Source organism: Triturus cristatus, chromosome 11, assembly GCF_964204655.1.
Source record: "Triturus cristatus chromosome 11, aTriCri1.1, whole genome shotgun sequence".
Taxonomy (NCBI): domain Eukaryota; kingdom Metazoa; phylum Chordata; class Amphibia; order Caudata; family Salamandridae; genus Triturus; species Triturus cristatus.
This window is the reverse complement of record NC_140594.1, coordinates 740,521,705-740,540,130: the sequence shown is the minus strand read 5'-3', so window position 1 is coordinate 740,540,130 and position 18,426 is coordinate 740,521,705. Positions and strand designations below refer to the sequence as shown.

General features: G+C 47.9%; 1 protein-coding gene across 1 annotated transcript in view; it reads right to left on the bottom strand.

Annotated features, from left to right (window-relative positions):
* Window positions 1–18,426, bottom strand: part of CUL3 (cullin 3) — a 611,025-nt gene that overhangs the window by 183,033 nt on the left and 409,566 nt on the right. Inside the window, exon 13 of the mRNA XM_085634401.1 lies at window positions 3,955–4,089. Within this exon, the coding sequence (XP_085490527.1) occupies window positions 3,955–4,089 (135 nt within the window). The remainder of the gene's footprint in view (window positions 1–3,954; window positions 4,090–18,426) is intronic.

Genomic DNA, 18,426 nt, shown 5'->3' with positions numbered 1-18,426 from the left:
CTACATTATTTTGTGATCGCGCTCGAGACACCACAGACATACGCGGTGGGAATGGGTAACCGACATCATGCAGGAACATGTCCCGCACGGCTTGAGACAGGTCTTTCTCAAAGACATACCTCACACACACAGTCGAAAAATCACAAAAACTTCAACAAAAGTCAAGAGAAAGCCTGCCAAAAAGAAACAGAGGGGCAGCTCTTCCCGGATCGGTGCTTAACTGGCGCAGAAAGAAAAGAACGGACACCTGCATGCCTGGGTGGCGCCTATGTAGGCACCGCAACTTCATAACTGACGCTAACAACACCGAGGTCACACAGCGCCGAATGGTGCCACCAGACATCGTGTGCAAGGGGTATTGCTCAGCAAAAGTTTCCGGATCTAGCCGGACGCCTGGGAAATTCAAAGGTAAGGAATCTGCAGCTAGACGTCTCTAGCCGATCGTTCTATTCTTTATCGGTGTCATTCACACTCGGATGTGAGAAACAGGAATTTGCTTATTTGAATCACTGAACATTGGAAATATACTAGGGTCTCTGGAGTCATCTTAGTTGTGATTAGCAATTTAATTAATGGATGAAAGACTCCTGGGCCCATATTAGTGATATGGCGCACTGTCAACAGGTGCGAAAGCAGGGACAGGGAGGCCAATTACAATGAATACGCTGACCCCGGGGTAGCCGCAAACTAGCACAGGTATCTCTGTAGGGTCCTGCAGTGCATGCAACTGTAAACTCCTAGCTAACAATATAGCCATGGGCAAGGGGACTGACAGTTCAAATATATAAGATCATTGTTCATCTTCCACGTAATCAACAAGTAACTTACCTCCGGTAATGTTGTTTCGGGTAGAGATCATCTAACAGCAGATTCCTCTCATTATAATATTCCCCAGGTATCAGAATCCGGAAAATCTTGAGCAGTTCCTCTACACACCAGTAGGCGTTGTTGTTTGGCTCTGCTTTGGCAGCTTTTTCTGCGGCGGTAGTGATGTTAACGTGCCTTTATAGGCACCACCCTGGCATACTGACATCAGTTTCTTTTGTTACTAGTTCCGTGCCAAAAAAGAAGACCCATGTAAAAACTATTGCTACTTTTTTGAACAGGGTGCAATGTCTAAAGGGATCTTTGTTGTAAAGAGTTCAGAACGCAGAGCAGGGAGAATCGGTGCTGAATCTGCAGTTAGACAGAACCTCTACCAGAAAAAGCGTTACCGAACGTTACGTAACGTGTTCTTCTGACAGACATCTGACCGCAGATTTCTCTCTTTAGAATAGATACCCAAGTAATACCTCCCTGGAGGTGGGTCCGCAAACTGATTTAAACTAAAAAGTCTTAAAGGACAGAGACAGGCTGGACATTTCAAGCAGTAGCACTCTGTGAACATATTGAGGGACATCCACGTGGCAGCTTGGCAGAAGCCCAGGACAGGTACCCTGCAAGCTAAAGCTGGTGGAATGAGCCTGCAAGCTCTCAGGGGGTTAGCTACTTCACCAGTGTGTAGAAGATTATTATGCAGAGTACTGTCCATCTGGAGATGGTTTATTTCTGCACAGCCTTACCCTTCTTCACTCTGGTGAACACAATGAAGAGCTGACCATCCACCTAATGGTCTTTGGTTCAACCAATATAAAATGAGAGGTCTTTTAGGGTACAAACGATGGAGTCTTCTCCTTGGATGGATGAAGTGGTGCGGAGAACGCTGGCGTGTGTTGCTCTGGCCAATCTGAAAGAGGGCTATCACCTTTGTGAGGAAAGAGGGAGGCGTCCGAAGGACCAGTTTGTCAGGGAAGAAATTGGAGTATGGAGTTTGGACCATGAGATGCTGAAGCTCACTGACCCTCCTAGCCGATTAAATGGCCACCAGCAACACTGTTTTCAGAGTCAAGAGCCGCAAAGGGCAGCTATGCAGGGGCTCAAAGGGAGAACATATGAGAAAAGTAAGAACCAAACTGAGGTCCCACGGGGGCATCACAAAAGGAGTAGGCGGAACAAAAGTGCTGTAAACCTTTTAAAAAACTAGTTCATAACAGGTGACAAACGGGGAGGGTTGATCCAGCACCCGTAAGAAAGGCAAAATGGCTGACTACTAATATTCCACAGTGCCCAGAGCAAAACCTTGCGAGGCTAAAGAAAGTACAAACAGAAGTACTGTACAGGTAAAGAAAGGGGGTCCACAAGGTGTGAGGAACACCTAGCCATAAATTATTCCCAACAGAGTTTTAGTGGATTGACGCAAAGCTGACAAGATGACATCCCAAACCTTCAAGGGAGATCGAAAACCCTCAACGGTCTCCACTCAATCTCCGTGCATAAGGAGGAGAATGCGCAGGTTCAGGTGTAGGACAATGCCTTGGTACTGTGACAGGAGATCCTCCCAAAGGGGCAGCCTGACTAGATGCTTATGCTCAGGAGTTCTGGACACCATACTGTCTATGCCCAATCCAGGGCCCCTAGGCCTGATCAATCATCTTCTTGAGAAATTGGGGCATGAGCTGCATCAGCGGAAAGGTGTAAAGGAGCTCTGAATTCCACTCTAAGTGGAACACGTCTCAGAGTGGAAGCAGCTTTGGAAACTCCAGCATGCAGAAGTGTTGGCATTGCACGTTCTCGGGGTTGGTGAATGCATCAAGCAAAGGTTTACCCAATTATCGGAAAAGACATCTCCGGATGTAGACATCATTTGTGATCTGCAAAACATTAATGGAGTTTGTCCATTCTGGCATTCAGGGATCATGTCAGTTGTTATACGACCAGTAAAATGTCTTGATGTTCCAGCCATGTCCATTAGCACAGAGCTAGGGTCCACAACCTTACCCCAACATGTCTGTTGCAGTGCCACATGCGGTGGTGTTGTCTGTGAACACCTGAACAAGCCTTCCTTTGATGGATGCAATAAAGGCTTTCATTACCAAGTGGATAGCTATCAGCGCCAACAATTTAATGTGGAGCTGAGAATGCGGCAGAGATTAAAGTCCTCTGATCTCCACCTCTCTCAGAAGGCCACCCCAACCCAGGAGTGATGCAGTCTTACCACTGTGAGCTATAGGTGGGGGAGGGTTGGGGGCTGCTGTGGACCCAATCGCAGTTTATCAACCACCACTGTAGATCTTTTGCAGTTCCCTCATTTCTGGGGCAGGTCAGGAAGAATCCCTTTATGCTGTGCCCACTGCAGAGCCGGCATATGCCAATGGGAATGTTTTACCAACAGGATATAGGAGGCCATGGGACCCAGCAGCCTCTGAGTCAGTCTAACTGAAATCCAGCATTGAGACCAGATCATCAGAATCACAGCCTTATTATCCCAGATTTTCTGCTCCAGAGGATTGGCACGGAACAGCACTGTGTCCAGAATGGCTCCAATAAAAGGGAATGTTTGAAGGGTGCCCTACAAGTCACAGCAAAGAGTAACAGACATAGAAGTAGATGTTGCTTTTATTAAACTGCTCTATAGCATCACCGGTCTAATCCACATTTGTTTTCTTCTGCCAAAACATACTGGTCCTTCAATCTTTCAGTATTGCTAGATATGGCAATCTGGAAATATTACAAGGCTTGCTGTGCAAAGTAAACTTTCAGGCAACTGAATGGGGTCTGCTACAAGGCACTGAAACATGGGGCCCTACAAAAAAAAGTAGCATGCGTAGCCCGTGAAATGTAAGTAATATAAAACATATTTAATGTGTTGCTTCCCTGTAACAATTAGTTTGAACAAAAGTTTAAATTACAGTTGTGCCACATTAAATGTATCCATTAATGGTGAGAACTTGGGAATAAAAAGGTAGTAAAAACACAAAAATGGCAACAGAAAACAATTCTCCAACTGTACTTTTTAAAAGTTTTCAAGGTAAATGTTCTGTACAATAAAATGCATGCAAAAGTTTTTAATCCATACTTTTAAGATGCTACTCTTCACTTTTACAGGAAAATAGTGCAGAGTTACTGAAATCGTACCTCAAAAGTATATTTTTCTCTGTTGTTAAATAACATTAGAATAGTCATCTGGAAAGTGGAGACTTGTAATATGTGCTTCCGTGTATTGGAGCCTGTAACTTGGGCACCACCTACGCCAACCTCTGATCCATCCTCCTGTTTAAATAAAAAGAAAGTTTAAGTTTGTGACATGTTAAAAAGTTGAAGCTTCTAGGTTGAAATACTTTTAACATAATTTGATGAGCACTAACGGTAAAAAACATTTCTCAATTTGCGTTTCGATACACAAATACTGTAATTACTTAACTAACTAATATATATAGATATATTATCTACTGGCGGTCGCCAGTAGATAGTTATAGTTAGGACCACGTTTCCATAAGAAATCCGCAACATTCTATTTGGAATAACTTTGGCGCCGGTCGACGAATCCTCGCGAAATTTTCAAAATAGGTGGGGCGCTATGCTCCGCTCCTACCCTGAAAGTCTCGGGGGGATTCGTCAAGCGGGGGCTGAGAAAAAAGGGGTGTCCCAAAACGCGTTTTTCCCATGCATTTTTCCATAGGACCTTTAGACACAGCTACAGACCGAACGGCTGAACAGAGTTACTTGAAATTTGGCAGAGAGGTAGTCTACAGGTCAAGGAAGTGCCTTTTGTAGGTTTGGTGTAAATCTGTTCAGTAGATCCTGAGAAAATAGCCTTTAAATCAATATATATATCTGTGGCAGCTTACGGTGCGCTTACCGTGCGCGTACGCGTACGGTGACGTGCGCGAGCGCGATTCTGATTGGCTGTTACATCTTAGTAAACATTCGAATCGGTCGAAACCAGGAAGCGGCGGCCGCCATTTTCTATCTCGCACTCTGTGGGGGAAGATGAAAAACAAAGGCAAAAAACATGTAATGGGGCTGTTTAGACTGCTCCCAACCACCTAGCCATGATGAAGGTGTCCCCTAAGAACCCCCAAGGCAAAAAATTCAATTTTTTTTTTTTTTTTTTAAATCGCCGATTACGCTTACCGTACGCGTACGGTAAAAAAATATTTAAAAAAAATAAATATCCACACTCTCCACACCCCGTGTGCAAATGGTGCCCGAAGGTCAACATTTGTACATGGCATGTCAGTGTAATTAAAAAATCAAACATTACCTTTCACAACGAAGCGCATAATATGTCCTCCATGTGCGCACGGTGCGCGAAGCGCATTGTGCGTACATGGCCCATCCAGCGTAACGTGGGCACCGCGTGCCCACCGTGCGTGCACGGAACGAACTGCGTTAAGTGGGCGCGCACGCCACGAATGGCGTAAAGTAACTTAGCATTTAAAAAACCGTACAAATTCACTGAAAAAACCATAGGTTTCACACATGTTATAGTTAGCTGGACATTTTACTGATAAAAAACCAATGAAACTCCCCCGTTATAGTTAGTGCAGGCAACTATAACTCACGCGACCGCAATCCTCTGCTGATGCTAATACTGTATTTAGACACTTATTTACCCATGTCTTCTTCCATTAAATTTTAGCTATACATATATTACAAATATTTTTTTTTCATAAAGACACATATGTCATAAGCAGAGGATTGCGGTCGCTTGAGTTATAGTTGCCTGCACTAACTATAACAGGGGAATTTCATTGGTTTTTTATCAGTAAAATGTCCAGCTAACTATAACATGTGTGAAACCTATGGTTTTTTCAGTGAATTTGCAAGGTTTTTTAAATGCTAATTCCTAACTATAACGTGTGTGAAACCTATGGTTTTTTCAGTGAATATATATATATATATATATATACATATATATATCCATCTCCAACTTGACGAATCTTCACAAAATTTGCAACAAATATTCCTTTTGGTTTAGCTGCTATGTTGAAAGTATAGAGGTGTGCGGACAAGCGGGGGCCCAAGTAAAAAGGGGGGTCCTAAAACGCGTTTTATTTTTGAACATGTATGCAGCCTGAACCTCTGAAAAGAATTGCATCAAATTTGGTAGAAAGCTAGATATTGATCCAAAAAGCTTGGTTTTTAGGTCGAGCCTGGGCAGCGCATGCGCTGCTCTGCAAGGCATTCTGTATTCGAGTATGGATTTGATGCTCCGCCCACTCTCCGCCTATATTTTTCATTGGCTTGTGTCATTGTCCTTTGTAAATGCTGGCTTCTGAGTCGGTAATAGGCTTGTTAGTCCCGACTTGTCTTCATTGGTAACCTCCCATGAGGACTGCCCCTTTTACTTCTGTTACACAGTATGTCCTATTTAGTCTGTAGCACTATTTTCTTTAATGAGTTTCTTCTACTGCAGGCACAACATGCTTTCCTGCAACTTTTCCAGCAACATTCAGCACGCCATGCATGCTTTCACTTTCCTAGCAGCCCAGGGCAATGGCGGCTGCTTCTTTAAAATTAAATAGGTTTCGCATTTACAAGAGTTTCAGCTATTGGCATCGTACATGACAAAGCCTTTAATTTATGTGTTAATTATCAAAACAGATAAATAAAAGGCTTTGTCATTTACAATGCCAATAGCTTAAAGTCTCGCAAATGCCAGACTTTAAGCATTGCAAATGCTTGTTCTGATTTGGTGTAAATCTGTTCAGTAGTTTCAGAAGCTGTGGCAATAATGGAAGACCATTTTGGGCAGAAGGAAGAGGCAGTATAGTACAACAATACATGCCAACAGATCTGATTCAGGTTGGAGACTCCTGGTGTTAAGCCCAAAAGATCTTTATATTATCTGTCTACTGCCTAAAAGCTCCCCTTTTCCAATGCGAATCAATGGGGAAAATCAATTCCCCAGTTTTTCTTTTTCAAAATTTCCCTCTTACCAAGTTCAAAATGTTGGCAAATAAGGTACATTTGATCACAGCGGGCAGGAGGAATGGGTTAGGGACTTGGACTCTGATAAGAGAGGCGGGAGGAACCTGGGCAAGGGCACCATACTGACCTTACAGAGCAGGCACCAGTGGTTGTAGCAGCACAATACACCACATAGGGCAAGTGGATGGCACTGCAGCACAACCGACCATCGAAAGCAATAGGGAGGGGACAGGGCTATGAACACTGAAAACAGAGAGCAGAGGGGAAAGAGCCAACAGCAGCAAGCTGACCATACCGGGCAGACAGGAGGGACAGTTGCAGCATAACAGACCATGAAGAGCCGGAGGGAGGGGGCAGGGGAATGACAAAGGACCAAATAAGGCAGGAGGGAAGGGATAGGGGTCTGCACAAGGGAAACGGAGGCCAGGGGCAAGGGGGCAGGGCAGGACCAGCAAGCTGACCATGGAGGGCACAAGCGATGGGCACTGAAAGCACAACACACCATGGAAGGAAACAGTGAGACTATAATGGCATACACAGACATTGGAGGAAAGGTGGGAGGGGGTTAGGGTCAGCAAACTGACTGTACAATGTGGCAGCACAAAAGACTATGCATAGCAAGCAGGAGGTTAGTGGCATCACAACAGCCATGGTGGGCAAGAGGGAGATGACAGGGGCATCCACAAAGGACCATGGAGAACAGAAGGGAGGGGTAGGGGCTGGACACAAAAGATGTAAGAGGAAGGGGCTTCACAACAAACCATGCATGGCATGCAGGAGGAGCAGCTGCAGCAAAACAGAGCATGGAGGGCAGAAGGGAGTGGCAGCAAAATGGACCATGGAGTACAGGAGAGAGGGGATGAAGAAAGCAACTTGGACAGGCTGGGTGAAGGTGGCAGGGACAGAGGGCAGCCATTTGCTCATGCTAGGGAGGTGGAAGGGGCAGTAGCAGATAAACAGTACACTCAGTGGATAGGAGTGTCAGGGTTTGAGAGCCAGGGCGCCTACATTGTTTCGAGGATCTTTCCGATGGAACTACAAGTCCCAGCAACCCCAGAGGAAGGGGAGGGGCTAATGACTTTATAGACCCGAACAACGCCCGGACGCGTTGTTCGTGATTCTGGAACCAGGAGGCAGCAGCGGAGTTGTGAGCTGCTGCGGCTCAACTATTCCAAGCCTCCACTGTCAGGAGGAGAGTTTTCGTGACACCAGGTTAGGAACCGCCGAGGGGTATCGGCCGAGGTTCCCAGGACTTTTCGAACGGAGCATTTCCGGATGACAGCGTGGGTCGCTGCAAGGCGCCGTGGAGATTCAACAGACGGGGAGTTCCTCCCTTTCTCTCCGCTTCTCCGAAGCAGCCAGCCAGGAAACCCGCACACCGTATCAGGTAAACCGTGAACTCGAGCACGGCGGACTAACCCGTTGCTGGAGTCAAGACGACTGTGGTGTAAAGAGTTCTTTGTTATAGCTGTGTTCTTTGTTAGGGGCCATCGGGCAGCCATGTGGGTGGAGCCGGCCCAGTGATTTCTGTTTGTTTGATAAATATCAGGAGCCTGCAACAAAACCACGGAGTGGGAGCTGGGTTCGATATTGAGATATTCGAGACCTATTGGTGGGAGAGAGAAGCCCTGACTAAAAGGGTTCTTCAAGCCACTGTTCTGTTATTATTTCTTCGGTTCATGAATACCATGCGTGTGGGGAGGAAGTGTTTGGTACGTATGAGGACAAAGGAGTGTGGAAGGGTAGAGGAATGAATTGTCAGGAATTCCTGTGTTACAGTGATTGCCTTTTTGTCTTTCAGTAAATATAGTACCCTGCCATTTCTGAGAGAAGACTGGAGTTCAGGGAGACACAGTGGCAGGTATGAGAATTCCCTAGTGAGACCTTATGAGAGTAGGGAACTGGGAGAGACGATAGTAATCACATGTCCTTTGTTTTACAGGTGTCCCTTCCCACGCAGACCCTACCCTTTCCTTTCCCTCACCTGATCACCTCAACACTCTGTAGCATTATTCAATCAGAGTGTGGGGATGTCTGGAGGGGGACCCCTTTAAGCATCGCCCAGATCCTGAAGGAGACTCGGGGAGCCGTGACAGAATCACGAACCCAAGATAGTTTCTCCTCCCGGTCTGGGCTCATAGCTTAGATGGCCACATTAGATACTGTGATGCAAGCCCTAGCGGCCATGCAACAAGAGTTGGTAGCGTCCCGAGCCGAGACGGCAGCCTTACGAGACAGGGTGGATAGACAGGCTAGGAACCCTTTTGATGTAGGGGCTGGGCAACTCCCAATTCAGGTCACAGTACCCCCGCCCATTCCGTTGGCTACTCCCGAGAGGTATGCGGGAGATCCTTTAAAAATACAGGCTTTTCTCACACAAATCACGCTTCACTTCTCATGTCGTCCTTCGTCGTTCCCGACGAATCATTCCAGGGTGGCGTTTGCAGTATCGTACCTGACGGGGGACGCCGCCAATTGGGCGGTTCCTTTGGTGAGGAACGATGATCCATTACTGACCGACTGGAACGCCTTCCGTACGGAGTTCGAACGGGTGTTCGACCGAAGGGCAACCACGCTTAGTGCAGACAAAGAGCTGTTGGAATTGCGTCAGGGCAAGAAAGACTTGGTAACATATATGACTATGTTCAATAGACTAGTGGGGGAGACAGCATGGCCCGAGGAAAAGAGAATGGCCTTGTACTATCAAGGGTTGACGGACGACCTTAAAGACGTACTGGCACAGATAGATCCCCAACCCAGGACCTGTACGGATTTAATTAACCTAACGCTACGCCTCGATCATAGGCTCGCAGAGAGAGGGGGAGATAGGAGAAAGAGTGAGAGGGTCTCAGGAGGATGGGAGCCCGACAGGCGCGCCCCGCAGGCAGTTCGGGAGACGGTACCTGAACCTATGGAAGTGGGAGCACTTCGGCCTCCATTGTCAAAAACCGAGAGAGAAAGCCGCAGAGTCCTGGGACTCTGCATGTACTGTGGGAAGAAGGGCCACTATGTAAGGGAGTGTCCCCATAAGCCCAAGAAAAGACCTACCGGTTTCATGGGAAAAAGGGTGGCCGTCACTGCCAGGGAAGAAGTCGCTCCGTCAGAAAAAGTCGACAGCGAAGCCGGCTCGACAGAGTGGAGATTGCCTTCGCTAGCGGGGGGTGAGAACAAGACGACCGAAACCCATATCGTGCTGCCCATGCTCCTGAAGACCGGATCAACCTCACATCCGGTTCTTGCTATGATTGATTCAGGAGCCACGGGCAACTTTATGGATGAAGGGATGGTACGCAAGTTGAGCTTGGGTAGGGTTCCCGTGCTCAAACCTGAGAAGGTGTTAGCAGTGGATGGGACTCCTCTGACCTCCGGTCCCATCACCGAACAGACGGAGGAGATAGAACTGGTTCTCCAAGGTGAGATACAAGATCACGTGGAAGATATCCGGTTGAACATCATTGAGGCCCCCCAATACGAGATAATCTTGGGGATGCCGTGGTTATGGCGACATAATCCGACCATGGATTGGAGAAACAAAACCATTTGTTTCAACTCAACAGAGTGCCTAGAGCAGTGTATGAGGGATAGGGGGTCTGTCTCCCATACGCTTGCCCTGGCCCCGATTTGGCAGGTGGCCACGGCAGTTGAAAAAGAGACCGAGTTACCGCCGGAATATGCCAGATATCGGAGTGTATTCAGCGAAAAGGACGCGGAGAGCCTGCCTCCTCATCGCGAATACGATTGCAGGATAGACCTGGTGGACGGGGCGGCAATGCCCTCTTGTAGGGTGTACGCCTTATCGGAGCCCGAGACCAAACACCTGCGGGATTATTTAGACAAATTCTGTGCCCTGGGGTTCATTCGCCCTTCCCGCTCGCCCGCCGCATCCCCCCTTTTCTTTATATCGAAGGCAAACGGCGATCTTCGAACGTGCATAGATTATCGCATGTTGAATAAAAACACCATCAGGAATAGGTACCCGTTGCCACTCATCCCTGTGTTGCTGGACCAAGTGAAAGAGGCCACCATTTACACCCGGCTCGATCTCCGAGGGGCCTATCATTTGGTCCGAGGTCGCCAGGGGGATGAGTGGAAAACAGCGTTCAAGACCAGGTTCGGTCTTTTCGAATATCTTGTGATGCCGTTCGGGCTGTGTAATGCCCCGGCGGCATTTCAATATTTCGTGAACGATGTCTTGAAAGAGTACATAGACCGATTTGTCATCGTTTATATAGACGACATTCTGGTCTTCTCGGTGTCACCTGCACAACACGTAAGTCATGTTCTACTAGTTCTCCAACGCTTACAAGAACAGCGGCTCTATTGCAAAATTAGCAAGTGCGAGTTTGGGGTTAAGGAAGTAGAATTCCTGGGAGTGATTCTGAGTCCGTGGGGGTTTAGGATGGCTGAGAGGAAGGTGAAAGCGGTTCAGGAGTGGCCGGTGCCTAGCTGTGTGAGAGACGTACAGTGCTTCCTTGGGTTCTCCAATTATTATCGGAGGTTCATCTCCCATTTCTCTCAACTAGCGTCTCCCATCACAAGGTTGTTGAGAAAAGGGGCCCGTCTTTATTTGGACACCCGAAGCCATGGAAGCCTTTAGTCAACTGAAAGAAGCCTTCTGTACAGCCCCCATTTTGCGACACCCCCAAATCGACGTTCCATTCATTGTAGAGGCGGACGCCTCCAACGTTGCGGTGGGGGCAGTACTGTCTCAACGAGACAAGGATACAGGACAGTTACACCCGGTGGCGTTCTTGTCCAAAAAGCTAGGTCCTGCGGAAATCAACTACTCAGTAGCCGAAAAAGAACTGTTGGCAATCAAGCGGGCCTTCCAGGAATGGAGACACTACTTATGGGGGGCTCTGCATCCTGTCACCGTATATACAGATCACAAGAACCTGCAATATATGAAAACGGCAAGGCTTCTATCGCAGAGACAGCTCCGCTGGATGTTGTTTTTTGCTGAATACGAGTTCGTGGTAACTTTTCGTCCCGGCTCGGATAATCGAAAAGCAGACACCCTGTCGAGAATCGGAGAAAGCGAGGCAGTGCCTCAACAACCCTTGGAAGCCATTGTTCCTCCGGAGAAGGTTGTGTGTGTGGTCACAGCGGAGAAGTTCGTGGATCAAGTCAAAGCCAGTCGATCCCCTACGAGGTGGCAGCGTTGGGTGGAACAAGACCCCAGTCGGGTCCTGAAACATGGCATTCCTCTCCACAAGGACAGGCTGTTCCTGCCCACACAAGAGCTACGAATACAGGCGTTCAATTGGTGTCATAATACGGTACTGGCCGGACACCCTGGGAACCAGAAAACATTGCACCTGGTACAAAGACATTTTTGGTGGGAGAGTATGGTAGCAGATGTCAAGCGCTGGGTATCTCACTGTGAGACTTGTGCCCGGGCTAAAGGAGACCACAGCAAGGCTAGAGGGAAACTGTTGCCGTTGCCGACCCCGCCACAACCATGGCACACGATCAGTATGGATTTTGTTCTAGGCCTGCCCCCGGATCAAGGATTTACCGCCATCTTGGTGGTGGTAGACAGCCTAACTAAGATGGGGCATTTCATTCCTTGCAAAAACCTTCCCACGGCAGGGCAAACAGCACAGATGCTCTTGGCACAGGTGGTGCGGCTGCATGGCCTACCGCGGGTGATCATTTCCGACAGGGGCCCCCAGTTTGTAGCAAGATTCTGGCGCATGTGGTGCAAAGCACTTCAAGTGGAGGCCGCTCTGTCCACCAGTTTTCACCCGCAAACAGATGGGCAGACCGAGCGCCTCAATCAAACTCTCAAGAAGTACTTGCGCTGCTTTTCAGAAGAAGCGACAGACTCGTGGGTTTCGTTGTTGTGGTTGGCTGAGCTGTCATACAATAACACCTGGCACAGCTCTATTCATGAAACGCCTTTCCGAGCTAATCATGGTTTTCATGCCGCAACACTGCCGGTGGTGATCCCTCGCGAGGTACGAAATCAGCCCGCGGTAAAGGAACAAGTGGACAGACTCCTCCTGATCCATAAACAGCTCCAGACCACCCTGAGACGAGCCAAGCAACAGTACAAGAAATGGGCCGATCGTCACAGACAAGAGGGGCCGGTTTACCGAGTGGGGGACCGAGTGTGGCTCTCCACGAAGAACATCCGCTTTCGGTGGCGCAGTATCTTTCATCCCCGGTACATTGGCCCGTATACGGTGGTACGACAAATTAACCCTGTGGCGTATCAGTTGAAACTGCCTGCCTCCTTACGAATACATCCGGTGTTTCACTGTGGCCTTCTGAAACCGGCGAGGAATATCAGGAGCCGAACGCCGCCGCCGATGATACGGGACGGCCAGCTGGAGTATGAAGTGCATCGCATTCTGGACTCGAAATTCAGGCGAGGTCGTTTGTGGTACCTGGTCTCCTGGAAGGGGTTCCCGTCCGAGGATGATTCGTGGGAACCGAGTACGAACGTGCATGCCCCTCAGGCAGTCCGTAGGTTTCATGCCCGCAATCCGGAGAAACCAGGGTCAAGGAGGCGCTGGGGAGGGGGGCGTACTGTCAGGGTTTGAGAGCCAGGGCGCCTACATTGTTTCGAGGATCTTTCCGATGGAACTACAAGTCCCAGCAACCCCAGAGGAAGGGGAGGGGCTAATGACTTTATAGACCCGAACAACGCCCGGACGCGTTGTTCGTGATTCTGGAACCAGGAGGCAGCAGCGGAGTTGTGAGCTGCTGCGGCTCAACTATTCCAAGCCTCCACTGTCAGGAGGAGAGTTTTCGTGACACCAGGTTAGGAACCGCCCAGGGGTATCGGCCGAGGTTCCCAGGACTTTTCGAACGGAGCATTTCCGGATGACAGCGTGGGTCGCTGCAAGGCGCCGTGGAGATTCAACAGACGGGGAGTTCCTCCCTTTCTCTCCGCTTCTCCGAAGCAGCCAGCCAGGAAACCCGCACACCGTATCAGGTAAACCGTGAACTCGAGCACGGCGGACTAACCCGTTGCTGGAGTCAAGACGACTGTGGTGTAAAGAGTTCTTTGTTATAGCTGTGTTCTTTGTTAGGGGCCATCGGGCAGCCATGTGGGTGGAGCCGGCCCAGTGATTTCTGTTTGTTTGATAAATATCAGGAGCCTGCAACAAAACCACGGAGTGGGAGCTGGGTTCGATATTGAGATATTCGAGACCTATTGGTGGGAGAGAGAAGCCCTGACTAAAAGGGTTCTTCAAGCCACTGTTCTGTTATTATTTCTTCGGTTCATGAATACCATGCGTGTGGGGAGGAAGTGTTTGGTACGTATGAGGACAAAGGAGTGTGGAAGGGTAGAGGAATGAATTGTCAGGAATTCCTGTGTTACAGTGATTGCCTTTTTGTCTTTCAGTAAATATAGTACCCTGCCATTTCTGAGAGAAGACTGGAGTTCAGGGAAACACAGTGGCAGGTATGAGAATTCCCTAGTGAGACCTTATGAGAGTAGGGAACTGGGAGAGACGATAGTAATCACATGTCCTTTGTTTTACAGGTGTCCCTTCCCACGCAGACCCTACCCTTTCCTTTCCCTCACCTGATCACCTCAACACTCTGTAGCATTATTCAATCAGAGTGTGGGGATGTCTGGAGGGGGACCCCTTTAAGCATCGCCCAGATCCTGAAGGAGACTCGGGGAGCCGTGACAAGGAGTGTGGCAGGTTCAAGGAATATGGTGGGCAGAAAGGAAGATGCAGGGCAGGAGCAAGGGGCCTTATGCATGGACTCTGACAACAGAGGCAAGGAAGTGTTAGATGGGGCAGCAAGCTAACTGTTTAGGGCAAGCAGGAAGGGCAGAGACAGAACAATAGCCACAAATGGCTGTAATGAGGGAGCAGGATCATGGACTTGGGATAATGGATGGCAAGAGGGAGGCAAGAGCAGCACGCTTATCTGGGGGCTGCACAATGCCAGGCCCTGTGTTTATTCCCTCACTGTGCATTGCAATGGGCAGCTTACTTAACATTAAAAAAACCTTAGACATTCACAAAAAAAGGCTACAGGGTCGTTATGCTAAGAAAATAAAATTTACAAAACCTTAAAAATTCACTGAAAAAAGACAAAGGTTACAGGAACCTTACAGTTAGGCTCAGACTTCACTCGTACAAAACCAATGAAATTCAGCAGTTCTAGTTAGCTGAGCTAACTATAACTCACACCCCCGGAATGCACTGCTTATGACCTCCCATATTCCATCACTCATGACATGGTGAGTGACATCATCCACAAAAACACTAACCCATTCACTCGCACCCCCATAGAGCCTTTCATACACCCACTCCCAGACAACAATTCACAAACCCATTTACAGGCCCACACCAGTACTCACTCACATATTCTTAGTTGTGTGTGTGTGTGTGTTCACACACACACACACACCCACACACAAATACAGCCACTAACATGTCCACTCATCCACGCACTGAGTCAGTCACCCATACAGCTACCCACACACTGACTCACTCACCCATACAGTCAATTACACAGCTTCTTACTCACCAATAAAGTTACACCCACTTACTTACTAATACAGATACTAACACATCTTTACTCACATATACAGTCACTGAAATAAGCACACTCACCCATACAGCCACTCACAAACACTCACCCATACACTCATATACCCCATCATTCACCTATACTGCCTTTCACATACCCAGTTACTCACCCATATATAACCGACACATCCACTCGCCTACAAAGCCATACACACTCACCCATACAGCCCCCTACACACACACACACACACACACACACACAGCCACTGACTCACCCACTCACTCGTCCATTTAGGCATTCATACATACACCCTCACCCAGTCATCCACATGCCCACTCATACAACCACTTAGACACCAACTGACAGACTGATACAAACAGTCACACAACCAGACACTCACCCATACATTCCCTGAGATATCTAATCCCTCACTTATACAGTCACGCACCCACTGATCCATCTATACAGGTACTCATACACCCACTGATTCACCAATACACCTTGGTATATATATTTAACCCTCAAACGTTTCAAAAGCACTCGCAGTCACTGGATGATGCCATCAGTGATGTCATTTGAAATGCCATCAGTGATGTCACTGACAGTGTCATGAGAGATGTAATACGTGAGATCATAAGCAGTGCACTGCGGGAGCACGAGTTATCGTTAGCTCAGCTAACTACAACTGCTGAATTTCACTGGTTTTGTATGAGTGGAACCGGAGCTTAACTATAACGTCCCTATAACCTTTCGTTTTTGCAGTGAACATATATATACATACACACACATATATATACACACATATTTACATACACACACATATATACATACATCTCCATCCTTGTAGCAGCAAACAGAAAATAGACTTGTTTCACTAACAGAAACCAGACATGTTTCAGCTAACAAGCCTTCATCACTGTGTTAAGTGTACTGCTTCCCTATCTCTTAAGTACAAAATATTTTAAAAACAGAAACAAATAGAGACTACATGAGAGCCCAGGTTAGATGTTACATTTCAGCCATCCTAGCCTAGTCAGAGTTTAATGGATGCAATTCATTATCGCGCTTTTCACATATGTTTTACCCATTTAAAACAAATATGTGCTGATGTCATTAATTAAAAACAGGATACATGTAAGGATTGTTTGGTAATCAGTAGCACAACAAAACATGTTAAATAACCTGCAATTCATGAAGGTTAATATAGATCTCATATGCAACTCACAAGAACCAACATCTCTGGATTGCGATATGATATGCTGGGTCTCTCGCAAAGAAAATCAAATCCGATTACATTAAATCAACTTTGATTAAATCATAAATAATGATTCGAAATTCAAAAGACCCCAAATTGTTCCCCATATCCTTTCATGTGCATGTAGGCTTCTGACAAATTCATATGATTGCTACTAAAGAATCAAGCCCTAATGGGAGAACCATTGCGACCTCTAGCATGTTGACTCTTTCCCAGTCATGACCACAAATGTGATGTCTTTTTGAGATACAATTGTGATTTGCAAAATGCTTGACTTTTCTGGTCACTTGGCAACCTCTTTCTGCTGATATCCTGCACATTGGAGACAAGACTGTGGTTTAGGAGAACGCCATGCAGCTGGATATGTCTCGTTGAGGGTCAAAATGAAGCCTTACATTTTGGCGCAAAAATCTCAAGGTTTTGCAGGGATTATGCCCAAGAACTGAACTAAGAGCAGGATTATAGGACCTTGGTGTATAGGGAGCGAGTCCTCCTACCACCTTAGTTCCGGGGACTGACTGTAGTGTCTCACTTGCTCTCCTACTCACCCACAGAGAAACAAGTTTATTTATTTTTATTTATTTGATGAGTTTTATATAGCGCTGGCTAGACCCGGAGGTATCAGAGCGCTTTACATGAGGTTCCACATTGTTACCAAGTTACATCAGTTACAAGTTACATCTGTTGCTAGAAAACATTTAAAGAGCATAGAAGACAAGATAAATGGAGCGTATAAGGGTAGAGGAGTAAGGTAAAAGGGTAGGAGCGAGATACGGGAGAGAGACAAAGGGAAGTCTGCCTGAAAGTCTGGCTGGGTAGGTGACGGCCAGGGGGAGGGGAAGTCCACAGCCCATCTCCTCTATAGCTATCAAGGTAGCTCCACCGGGCATCGGCCAAAATGCTAGATCTCAACGGTCGGTGGCAAGTTCACAGATTCAATGTCCTGATGGGTGAGCCAGATGGGAGAGATGCTCGAGGTCTGGTCGACGTCCAATTTTTGTCCAAGAGTAGTAGCACATCGTGGTAAAGGACCACTGTGGTGTCCATCTTGGGGTCAGGCAAGGGATTCTGCCCCTGGTGTTCCATTCAACCGGTACCCATTTTTATCTTTCCCTTATGTATTCTCAGGGGCCCCTAGGGTATTCGCGCCGCTTCTTCAGGTGTCTCCTGGGCTGTCTCAGTAGGAGACTCCTCCTTGATGCCTATTCAGCCGCCATTTAGGGTCCGGGGTGCAGGAAGAGATCGCCAGAGGCAGTGCAAAAGCAGGCTCTCAGGGAGTGAACGCTGCGTGAACCCTGCCCTCAAAGGAGTGTGTTTGTTGTGCAATGGAGCAGCTTGAGGCCAGCGCCAGTGTCCGTTTGCCTCACGAGGAGAAGAGTATTGCTGTGTTATCGCTGCAAAGGAGGGGGACTACGACACTGCTCACCTCCGCTTTCAACTACAGGTATTCCTGAGCTCCAGAAATATGTTGGGTATCTCCACTGCGGCCGCGGCTCCTTTTTGTACGCAGCGATCAGGCCCCATTAGCGGACAGAGGCTCCAGTACTCCTGGCTCGCGTTGGCTGCAGTTCTGGCGGCCAGCTCGTGTGTTCAGCGCTGCACCATCGGTAGCAGTTGCTCCTCTTCTGCTGCAGGCGCCCACCGGGGATGCAGAGGAGGCAGCAACGGGTCTCGCGACTCCTCCGATGTAGTCTCCCAGGAGGCCCGCTCCTGATTTCGCGGCCCCCACTCTGTTACACAAAAAAGCGAGTCCACTCTGCCCCATGCGCCATTTTGAGGCGCAACCGCCTGCCGAGAGTTTAGTCGATTTCACGGCAATGAAGCAGTTTGGGGGAACGGCCCCCACAGCGGCAAACGGTCCCAATGCTCCGATGTTGGGAGTTAGTTTTTCCTGCTGGTTTTGGTGTGTTGAT